Genomic DNA, 11,578 nt, shown 5'->3' on the forward strand with positions numbered 1-11,578 from the left:
CTGTTCATTTCAATACCAGACTAGTTGATCTATATCCCACGCTACCCTGAAATATTCTTTTATTTGCTGTCATTTACAGAGTTGCCAATACAAAGATTCACTTTCATGAACATTTGTCAAATTCTTTTATTTTATTTTTTTTACATTTTATAACTGCAGGACAATTAATGCTGTATATTACGTAACAGGATAATTATACATACTCTTCAATTGCATAATAATCATGGACTCAATAACCATGCTCATGAATAAATTACGGCTTTGATGTTTGTTATTGTAATGTGGCTATTGCATCAACCTTGTCAGGAGCATACACCTGCAGCCGGAATCAAAGTCCATGTGATTTCAGCGTGCCATCGTCAAATATATCTGCACGATATCTGTATGATCAATCAACCTTGACCGATTCTGTTCTCAACTGTAGTGAACAAGGCAAGTTGTATTCAATCAGATTAATGAGATATCAAAAGGCTAAATGTAAACTCCGCAATCTATTTTGCAAACAAACAAAATTGTTGATGGATTGAATCAGGTTTTAGATTAGATCCAGGCGACCCGGTTGTCCAGTGGTTAGTGTCTCAACCTCACAGTGCAGAGGTTGTGGGTTCAATCCCGGCTCCGGCCTTCCTGTGTGGAGTTTGCATGTTCTCCATGGTCCTGCGTGGGTTTTCTTCGGTTTCCTCCCACATTCCAAAAACACGCATGGCAGCCTGACTGACCACTCAAAATTGTCCCTAGGTGTGAGTCTGACTGCGGATGGTTGTTCATGTCTGTGTGCCCTGCGATTGGCTGGCAACCGGTTCAGGGTGTCCCCCGCCTACTGCCCGAAGACGGCTAGGATAGGCTGCGGGGCACCCCGCAACCCTTGTGAGGATAAAGCGGATCGGAAAATGCATGTATGGATGGATTAGATCAGGGGTGGGCAATTATTTTCCCGGGGGGGCCAAATGAGAAGCAGAAAATATTGTGGAGGGCCGGGCCAAAAGTTAGAAATAGAAATAGAAAATAAAGAAGATAGCACAATGTCTTTGTATGCCAGTAATAATGTAACATTCTCCTCCACCATCACACTCAGCACCGGTTCTCAAGGATGTGTACTGAGCCCCCTGTTGTTCACGCTCTACACATTTGACTGCTCTCCGACTCTTATTAGCGGTCCAGTTTGCGAAAAGTTTTTAACATAACAATCAAACCATTCTCAGAAATGTTCATTTACTCGAGCCACAAGCAATTCACTCCGAGCATGGAAATTGCCAGAATCGGACTGAGTAAGAATCGCTTCCTTGTTTTTCAAAGTCTCGTAGATTTGAGTCTTTCCGACTCCACGCGTCTCCTGAATGTTTCGTACTTTGTTACCTGCTTCGTTTAATCAGATACATATCACTTTCCCTTCCATGGTCATTACTCTCTCCCTCTTTCTTCGTCTTCCCCTCCCTCCCTGTGCTCTGCAACTTGAAGTAACTGGGACCTGGCGTCCACATGCATGACGTCTTTGGTTTTCAAGACTCTAATGTTAAATTTTGGACTATAAGGGCCTGGCGTCCACTTACGAGGACGTTACATCAAGTAAAAAGATAATTCTTTGTTTTTACACTCATCAGGTCCCAATTAGCCTAAATATCAAAGAGAAAATAAAAATGCATGCCTTGCAAGAGTTCGGGTCTTAGGAGGTAATTGTGCACCAATCTTCGGCGGGCCGGATTAAAAAGACCAACGGGCCGGATCCGGCCCGCGGGCCATAGTTTGCCCACCCCTGGATTAGATCCAAATTGTGGTTTCCCATGAGTGCAATGTAATTCTTGTGCAAATGTCTTCTCTTGCATGTTTGTCTACTTCATGTAGCCACTACAGCTGGTGAAATTATGCCGATTTCCACCTGGTGGGACAACCGAGAGTTATAACATATTATAAATATTTATTATATCTTATAGGCCTGTCCTCTCAGCTCAAGTATGTGGTAACGTGCTAATTCATTTCTTCTCCTATGTGGCTTGGTAGCATTGTTTTTTTTTATTATTTTCTCTCCAGAAACGTATTAATTAGTAGTGACTGCTGATTTTGTAAACAACGATGATCAGAAAACTGATTCAAAGGGTCAGCTGAGCAGGTGTGTTGGAGGAGGGAATTGAATTGAAATCACATTTGAATTCAATTGAATGAAACAGAGAAACATCTAAAACATGCAGGAAAGCAGCACCCGAGGAAAGGAGTTAAAGGTCCCTGGAGTACATCAACACTTTTTGAGGACGTTCCAGGGGAGAAAGTAAATTGTCCCTACTTCTGTGTCATCTATCAATATCAAAATGTGTCCATATACAGTATATTTTTCTTTCTGGGGTCATCTCTCTTTACAAAGTACGGTTGTACTGCAACTGTACCCTAAATAACTACCTCCAAAATGACCGGCGTATTAAATCAAAAACTGCAGACCGAAAAAACGCTCAACACACATTGAATCGCCAAGAAGGGAGAATTCATCGCAGGGCGGTTTGAATTTGACCCAGAATGTCTTTTGTGTAACTAATTATCAATATAGGCTCCTCATCAAAGGAAGCGATTGCCATGAGTCAATATCTGGTTGCGTCATTAGCACCAGTCAGCTGCCTACTCATGCACGTCACATCCTGTTAAAACAGACTGCTGCGTGTATCAGTTTTTGCCCAACCTCCATTGAGACCTCCTCTTAATCAAGGCTGGGCAGAGGTCTGGAACCATTTCAAAACATATGACAGCAACACCATTGAAAAGCAATTCAATCAACAAGTCGAAGCGTAACAGAACAGAACCAAACAAAACCAGAATATAAGGAGCAAGAGTAGAACCGGGACCTGGTGCAAGACCGTCACTGACACAACTACAGAACAGTAAGCATTGAGGGACAAACCCTGAAGCAACAGCGGAAAACAAACAATAATTCCAGTTGATATTTACTGATATGGATCTGACACAAAGAGAAATCAACATTGTACAGTATATCAAAGAACCAAAATATTCAACCAAACCACAAGTTTGTAGCCTGCTAGCTTAATGCTAACATACTGTATAACGTGAAATACCATGACACCACCTTGGCACTCAGCGGATGCATGCGCCATGTGTTCGTTGTTCCTGCAGAGCCTGCACTGTGTCCCCTGGTCCTGCATGCCCAGAAACCGTTTCCCTGATGCCTGGACTCTTTTCTTTCCCGCCTCCCCAATTACCTTGATGATCAGGCAGGATGTGATCTTGTGTCAGAGTTGAAATGTAACCAGTCATGAACGACAAAACAAACAAAAAAAAGTTGTGTGGTCCGAGTTCGGCATTACTGGTCAAAGACACACACCACCGAACGAGCTGCATGCAGAGCGTCTCTGCTTAACAGGTGCCATTGCACACACACACACACACACACACAAAAAAAAAAACACTATTCTGGTTGCACCAAATTTCTACACCCCTCCACAAAGTTTCATGAAATTCACATAAGCTGTTTTTTACTGACAGTATGGAGACATACAGTATATATGCCCTCCTGCCTCAAACTTTGCGAACGTAAGGCAGCATCCAAATCAAAATACCTCCAAGACGCACACCTAAATGTGGAACGTTACATATTACGTCTTTCCATAAAGCGAAGACATACTTATTAATGTTCTTAGAGGAGACTGAGTGTGGCGCCTGGGATAGGCAGAGAGCAGCAGCATCCTTGCGTGGCCTGCCACGTGGTTGCTTGTCGGCATGAGCGGGACCCCCTGTGGATGTTGGCCCTGCACAGCTGGAGGGTGGTGAGGGTCCCTGGTCAGAGGGTTCCACAGTCTGTTCCTCTGATGACATTCTGACACAAACAAAGATACTATCATGGTGTCACATTTTCGGAGGGATCAGAAATGTTCCCATCAGTATGCTTTTTTTTTCTAATTCCTTTGATTTAACATGGCTAACTACATTTTAGATCGAGGTCAATATAAGGAAAGCTTTGCCGCTTTAACTGCAAATGTGACCACCATGTCTGCCCAAAAATAAACTGTTCGCTCATCTGGTGTTTTGTTTAGCTCACCGATGAAAAGCGGCACGCTATGTGAGGACAGGTAAAACTGACCAATTAGTGTTACTGTTCTCCTCATGCTTTGTAATGTTAAAATAGCAGAGACTCCCAGGCCACAACAATAACACCCCCCCCCCCTCCTCCAGTGAGATCCAATACCCAACCTGTTCCTTTACAAAGATGATAGGGTCAGGTTTAATTGAAACCGTCAGATACATTTTCAACATGGTTTGTTTATTCGCAGTGCATGCAAAACCTACACCACTTTTTTGGTTCAACTTTGTGGAGGGATGGAGTTCTGGGCAAGGAAGAACCCCTTAAATTCTGGTGCAGATCCTCGAAGAGGTACCGGACATCATTTAGCAATACAATCCATAGATTTTTCATTTTCAGTACATGACTGTCCCTGCATGACTACATTCTGGGATAAGCAGTGGGGAGGCATTTGTGAAGTTGTATACATCTGTGTAATTGGGATTATTTGGCCTTGGCTGAGATTTGTGGTTGAACATGAGTAAATGACCAGGCAGCATTTTTTCAATGCAAACAGTTTTGTCAGAAATACTGTAAAATCCCATGCATAATCAGCCTACCGCCCCCCCCAAAAGAATTACCCCAAATCAATATTTCAAGCTACCCAATAAACCGTCAACGCGGTACAAAGGCCACCTTTAAAATAAACCTTATCCAACCATCGATGCCTCAGTACGCTTTAGTTGTTCCTGGGCATGTGTCACATCTTAACAGTCAAGTCAAGTCCAACTTTATTGTCAAATGCGCTGTATGTGCAACATACAGCAAGAGGAGCCGCTGCAGGTGCCTGCGCCGCCATTAACAGCTGACATGCCTCATTTTCCGGAGCCTGAACCACTGCCGCCACAAACTGCTGCTCCTTGTTACCGACTAATGACACAACGGTGTCATGAAAAAAACATTCAAATCATTAAGGGTAATTTAAAAAAATAATAAATTACAGTGACACCGTTTTCTACGGCGCCTGTTGCCAGCGTTTAGCGACAGCCGCACTAGTGGCTAGTAGTGCTGGCGAAGGTTGTCAGATTACTTTACTGAGGCAGTTTATCAGACATAAATAACTGCACACTTCGATAAGAACAGCCTGACACACTTGCCGTTCGTACTGATCACTTTCTAACAAACTACGCTTACCGTATTTTCACGACTATAAGGCGCCATTAAAAGTCTTAAATTTTCTCCAAAATGGACAGGACGCCTTATGATGCAGAGCGTCTTGTGTATGCGCTGAGTTCCAAAACCTGACTGACAGCCGACACGCTGTTTATATAGAGAAAAGGCGGAAGTGACTGTGGACAGGCATGCGGCAAAGAAGTCGGCCAATCAGTGAAGGGTGGGCATGTATATATGCATATATGGAGAGAGAGAGAGAGAGAGAGAGAAAAGGCAGACGTGAGTGACAGGCATGCGGGGAAGAAGTCCGCCAATGAGTGAAGGGTGGGCGTGTAAGTGGACGCTAAAGGGACGCTACAAGCAGGTACCAACACCTGTATAGAGTGTGGATGTGCATTGTTGCAAAACAACTTCGGTTTTGGTTTCTAAGAACCCCCGAAAATAAATTCTACAAAGAGACACGCCTAACGAAGCTCAGTTCAAACTTCAAGCCATCGGTTATGCTTTTGGCATGCGTGCCCATCTCACGGCAGCGGTGAAAAACCAAGTCAAGCAAATGAACTCTGAGCTTGCCGTTATTCCCGGAGGTTTGACTAAAAAACTCCAACCGCTGGACATCGGCATCAACCGGGCGTTCAAAGTAAAGTTGCGAACGGCATGGGAACAATGAATGATCGATGGCAAACACAACTTTACAAAGAGTGAGAGGCAGCGCCGGGCGAGTTACGCCACAATTTGCGAATGGATTGTGGCTGCTTGGACGAACTTGTCTGCTTGCACTGTTGTTCGAGTTTTTGGCAAAGCCGGCATCATTTCTGTGGAGCCACATGGCAATGAGAGTGACTGACAACGAGAGGGAACACGGCTTTATTGATGGATTACCGGTACTTGCACAATTGTTCAATTCTGATACAGAGGATGAGGACTTTGATGGATTTCTGGGTGATGATTGATCGAAAAACGTGAGTACATTGTACGATGGCTAAATAAAATACAACGGAACTCGGTTTTGCTTCCGTTGCCTTTTTAAAAACGTGTTTTTAGCTTGTATCTGTATGTCTTGGCATGCTACCGTATGCTTCAAGCTAACGTGTTTTTAGCGTGCGCGCATGAATGCCGTAGGTTTAAGCTGGCGTATGTTTTACCACTTTAAAATTGCGCCCAATAATACAGTGCGTTTTGTCTATGTGTAAAATACAGAAATAGCACCCATTAATGAGACTGCGCCCAACCATACGGTGCGCCGAATGGTCGTGAAAATACGGTACTCAAATGTGCTGCGTTAGCCCACGAATTCGTGTCCGTGTGACATCACTTCGCAAATCAGTGGTGGGCTTACAAACTCATACATTTCAGTACTGATCTGAGAATGCTCATAACAACCCCTCAACAGCAACACTGAACAATAAAATATAAAAGAATTCATTACACCATCATATTTTATCTGTTACTAATCAAATAACATGTGAGTTTAACACAGTTTGATCATGTGCAACTGATGTACATGTTCAAATTAAGTAAATCCAAAAGAATTTTTCCCTTCTCCGCACACCCTCCTGGCACGCTCTTCAAAATAGAAGAGGTGTAAGTGGAGGAGCTGGAACACAACAGTGAAAAAGAGGGCAACTTTCAACCATCATGTTTTATATTGATGAGTGAGATTTCAGCATTAAAAACATGCACTTGCACAAATGTGACCAGATAATAAAGGACACCAGAAAACCAGGGTACCACATTATACATGGGTGCATAGACAAAAAAAAAACTTAAAAGGTTGATTTTGGAGGGGAGGGGTGGCATATTACGCCGGACGCACATTACACATGGGATTTTACCGTACTACTCAATATGCCAAATCTTAGAGGGGAGCTGACACCATCTGACTGCCTTGTCTCTTTTTCGCTTGTGTCTGATTGGTCTAAGTATGCCTACAGGCTCTTTAAGCAGATGGTGGTCCAATAACACAAGAAATAGAAGTCATTAGAAGGGCACCAATATTATACGAAGGAGTATCCGGCCTGTGCTGGAAAGACATAAAATAATAGAATTATTCGAATTAACTTTTGTTCAGGGTGAAGGAGACATTTGCAACCCACACTAAGTGACGTGGCCAAACGCGACGACAAAACGTCTCACCCTCGCACACATAATGATGCGCTGCAATGGAAAAACCGCGACCCCCGTTATTGTTTTCAGGAAATAACATTTTGAGGTCCCACATACTGAACGGTATTATTGATGTATTTGCACAACCCTGCCCATTGCGTGGTAATGTTCAGTCGTGCTGCTCTGTGTGTGTGTTTGTGTGCGTGGGTGTGGGTGCGTGTGCGCGCGTGGGTGTGTGTGTGTGCGGGGCCTTGAATACATTTTAAAACAGTTAGAGTAAATACTTTGATGCAACAATGTCAGCTGTATGAACAAATTCATGTGAGGAAGGTCTACACACAGACTGAAATCGATTATTTTGCTGTGTTTGTTCGATTATCATGGGATCTATCCATCCTAATCAATGAGAATTTTCATTTCAGTTCTGACTTCTTCCCACCAACAAACTTTCTGACCAAGATTAGTATTTTAATACTTGCTTGTAAAGCGGGATATACACAAGTACCTACAGTACACTTGGGCCTCATTTGAAAAGTGTTCCTCTCTTCCGATTAGAGCTGAACGATAATTCACAATCACGATAGACACGTTATCGATATCAATAGAAAATGCCTTTAATAAAATGTTCGATAGAAAACGAATCAGAAAGCAAAACCCCGACGACGGCATTGTGCTTGATGGATGCAGCGCGCGGCCAGCTCTAAAAAGAAGCCACTAAAGCTAAACCAATGAAGAAGCAACAGTACAAATGTATTTGTGTAACATTTCCTTGCAATAGGACAACCGCAGCACTTTTTGGAGATTGATTTCAGTGCAGCCTTGATGCTTCATTGTACTGCCAGTGGCTACTGTACGGTTAACTCTGCAACAACAACAACACAGATCTGAACTTGTTTACAAAATAAAAGGCTTGAGACACTTCACTGGCACCAAGTTGGGTATGGGAACACTTTTGGCGCAATTGGGCCGTGGCTCAGCTCATGTGATCAGGCGATGACACCCAACATGGGAGCATCTGAGGTGAGCCCACAGGGTAGTCACGACTACCACCGCGGGCTCCAGTGTACACATGCAAACGTGAGCTTTTGTGAACTCCAAATTGGGCACAAAGCACTTACAAAGACACGCACACACATGCGCGCGCCCGCACACACACTCACAGCTAACCAACGATACCTTCTAGCCTGTTGAGTTGAACTGTGCGACAGACAGAAAAATCAAGAACATGGGTGGCAATGGGCGTCAAAGTACTTATTCCACTTGGTTCTGGAAAGTATTTGAAGTCATGCACTGAGCACACAGGTTCACCTTTGTGTGTAATTGCTTGCAACGCGTAGAAGTGAATGTCAAACTCAGTCATGTAGCATTTTCACCAAAAATGCTACATCAGTTGGAGGTGGATGAAGATAACAAGGCAGTCTATGGGCCAACTTCCGAAGCGTCGATGAGCATCTGTGCCCAACACACACACACACACACACACACACACACACACACACAAAGGCTAGGTCTATTGAGTGAAACGCAACTGTGTTGGGGAACTACAATGCCACACAAGTGGAGAGGATGCTTACATAATGGCGTGGCTTTAGCTCGCATTGCACACAAATAAAACGAGCACCGATAGAGTGTGTATGTTGCGACGGTGTTGCAACAACGTTGCAACAACTCCCATGTAAATAGAGCGTGTGTGATCCATTCGCTCGACAGAATGTTTCGTTGAATAGTGCGAGTCACGGAGGCGACAAGACCCCCCCACCCCCACCATCATCATCAGAAGATGGATATTGGAGGTTCGGGCAACCACAAACAATGAAATTAAATGGAAAAAAACACTCATTTGCCATACCTTCCAGCCCCTAGGAACTGTGAATTATCCTCTTCATGTCTACAATTTCTGGAGAGGATGAAAAGTCAAGGTTTGATCAACCAGCTAGCTAGCTAGCAAGCCAACCAAGCTAGCTAGCTTCTTTCCGATGAAGCACGGCTCTCAAAAACGCATCACGCGTATCGTTATATTCCAGCGCCGCAAGGTTATTCCCCACTTTGCCCATTTGATGCAAGGAGCGCTGTTTTAAATCCGTCAGAAGAAGCGCTTCCTTGGCACACGCATTTGGGAGGAGCGGAGGGGGGGGATCACTTTCCTTTCTCCAATGACAGCTGTCGTCGCACGAGTTGGGGTTATGTAGCTACTTGCTGTTAGCCACCCAAGTCTGCTGCCAGAAATGTCTCACATTCACCTTCGGAAAAAGACCCCCAAAAATCCGAGTCAACGCTCCATGTCGGCGTAGGAATCCACAGCGAGGCGCCAGTCGACGGCTCGGAGGGGGGTCGCCGACGGCTCGGTTGGCAACTGGTTCTATTTTCTTCAGCTGCGACAAGCTGCGGGACCCAGCGGCCAGTTACGAGACGCTCGCAGCCACCCTGCCACGCAGTAACAGGCGCCTCACCACACATGAACGAATAAACATGAGCTTGATGGGACCTCGGCGTCGGATCCTGCGAGGGATAAACTGTGAAACGGTGGTGGAAATGTCGTAAAATTAAGTTGATGCTTGCGCCGCGGTCCAGACCAGAACTGTGGCCATGGCTAATGATAAGTGGCACCGAAGCACGGCCCCTTCTTGGCTGCTCAAAAAGTAGATCCACCTAACACCGTGCGTAAAATTATTTCCCCGTTAGCGTTAACATCGACAAATATATATGGCGTGAGCGCAGCAATTTGGCAACAACGTCAGTGGGAGACTGGAAAAAAAGCACCCCTAAAAACCGGATGCCAATTTCTTCAAAATACTCTCTGACCCGGCGGAGTGATATCGGCATTTAGTAAATAAAATAATGACGAGAAGGGCGGAAAATATGGCGTCCGGGAGAACGCCGGACTGGAAGGGAGCGTGCCGGGGACAGTGCGGAATACAAATTATCATAACGCCCCATTTCAAATTCCCCCAAACGCCTTCAGTGACCCAAACAGTTAACAACTCTCTCAGGTACAGTTTGATAGACCACGCTGGGTGGAGTTTAGCATGAGAAGTGGTGGTTCCGGGCTCGTTCGGGTGGCTCCCGGTTATGGTTCGCGACACCCGCACCAACCTATCGGATATTCACTGAGAATTGCACTGGTGATGTCTTTCTTCCTCTTTTCGCATTCAAAGAAACTCACGCTACCTGCCAGAATTGCCAATGGTACTCCGCGTTTTTCATAAGTGACCAACAAACAAGCACACGGGGTGTAACGCAGGGGTTAAATTTCGAAAAGGCCCTCGGGGCTCGACTTCTAGTGAATATACGTAAAACGCATGGGGTGCTTTGTAATAATGTACACATGTCCCGTGGTCGTTTCAAACATTTCGTACCCGATTTTTTTTGCCTAAATATGCCAAATTGGAGTGTTGTATGGGAGGGCTTTATTTCTTTAAATGGAAGGCGAAACATTGGCACCTCTTCCTTGGACCGCGAGCTCCCCCTGTTAGTCACCATGACAATAACACAGCGACGCTGCAATTTATTTGAAATTATTTAATCAGCTCAGGAAAATACAGTAAACTGTTAAAATAAGATCACAATATAGTCATTGTTAAGCGTACCTCGTGGTGAAGAGAAACATCAAACTTCAGTCATACTGATTTGGCATGATAACGTTTCTATTGACTTGCCGATAGCTAAATAAAATGTGTTTTTTTTAATATAATGCATGGCTTTCATTCAGTTAAATACACGACGCGTCACCCAAGACAGTGCTAGATTTAAATGGTTAAACCCTCAAAGAGCGCATATCGGCCAGCAATCAAACAATTCACACAAAAGGATTATTTAGAGTCTTCAATAAAACTAATTTACATCTTTAGGAAATGTAATCCAATTAGCAATATTTCATAACGAGTCTACTGGCCCGAGGTTCTTGTAACAGCGGTGCCAGATGCTATATTTCGCCGCTAGGTGGTGGTGGCGAGCTAATTCAGCTCTCCTCTCCCCGGGCCCAAAGATCTAATGACGTAACCATATTGCTCAGCATATCAATGGAGTCAGGCTGCTTCCCATTAGGATACCACCCGTGGACTTGAGGGCGTGGGGGTAGGGTACACATCTATTCGTAAATTGGCATTTAAACCGAATGTTAAATTGTGAGAGACCTCATACATGGCATGAAAAAAATCGCAATTGTGTTCTGATGGCTCTTATTATGTACTTGAAATTACTAACACAGCACACCCCACACATAACTATATATCCAGTCTGCTTCCCTAAACCAGATGTCTGTCATGGTACCAAGACTGACATATGAGAGGCAACCAGAAAATA

The 11,578-nt window shown here is 44.3% G+C and overlaps 1 protein-coding gene across 8 annotated transcripts in view; it reads right to left on the bottom strand.

The window, feature by feature from the left end:
• The window catches only part of kmt2cb (lysine (K)-specific methyltransferase 2Cb), a 61,670-nt gene extending 51,787 nt beyond the window's left edge, over positions 1-9,883 (bottom strand). For 7 of the 8 annotated variants that reach the window (XM_086128346.1, XM_086128350.1, XM_086128347.1 and 4 more), the window contains exon 1: positions 9,126-9,883. Coding sequence is in view for 1 of the 8 variants with exons in the window: in XM_086128351.1 (XP_085984477.1) it covers positions 3,623-3,813 (191 nt within the window). In the remaining 7 variants the exon portion in view is untranslated. Of the gene's footprint in view, positions 1-3,622; positions 4,130-9,125 lie in introns of those variants that run through there. The other variant, XM_086128351.1, reaches the window with a different exon arrangement.
• Between the last annotated feature and the right edge of the window lie 1,695 nt (positions 9,884-11,578).

Source organism: Hippocampus guttulatus, chromosome 14 (genome assembly GCF_054856545.1).
Source record: "Hippocampus guttulatus isolate MCC_2025c chromosome 14, RoL_Hgut_1.0, whole genome shotgun sequence".
NCBI lineage: Eukaryota > Metazoa > Chordata > Actinopteri > Syngnathiformes > Syngnathidae > Hippocampus > Hippocampus guttulatus.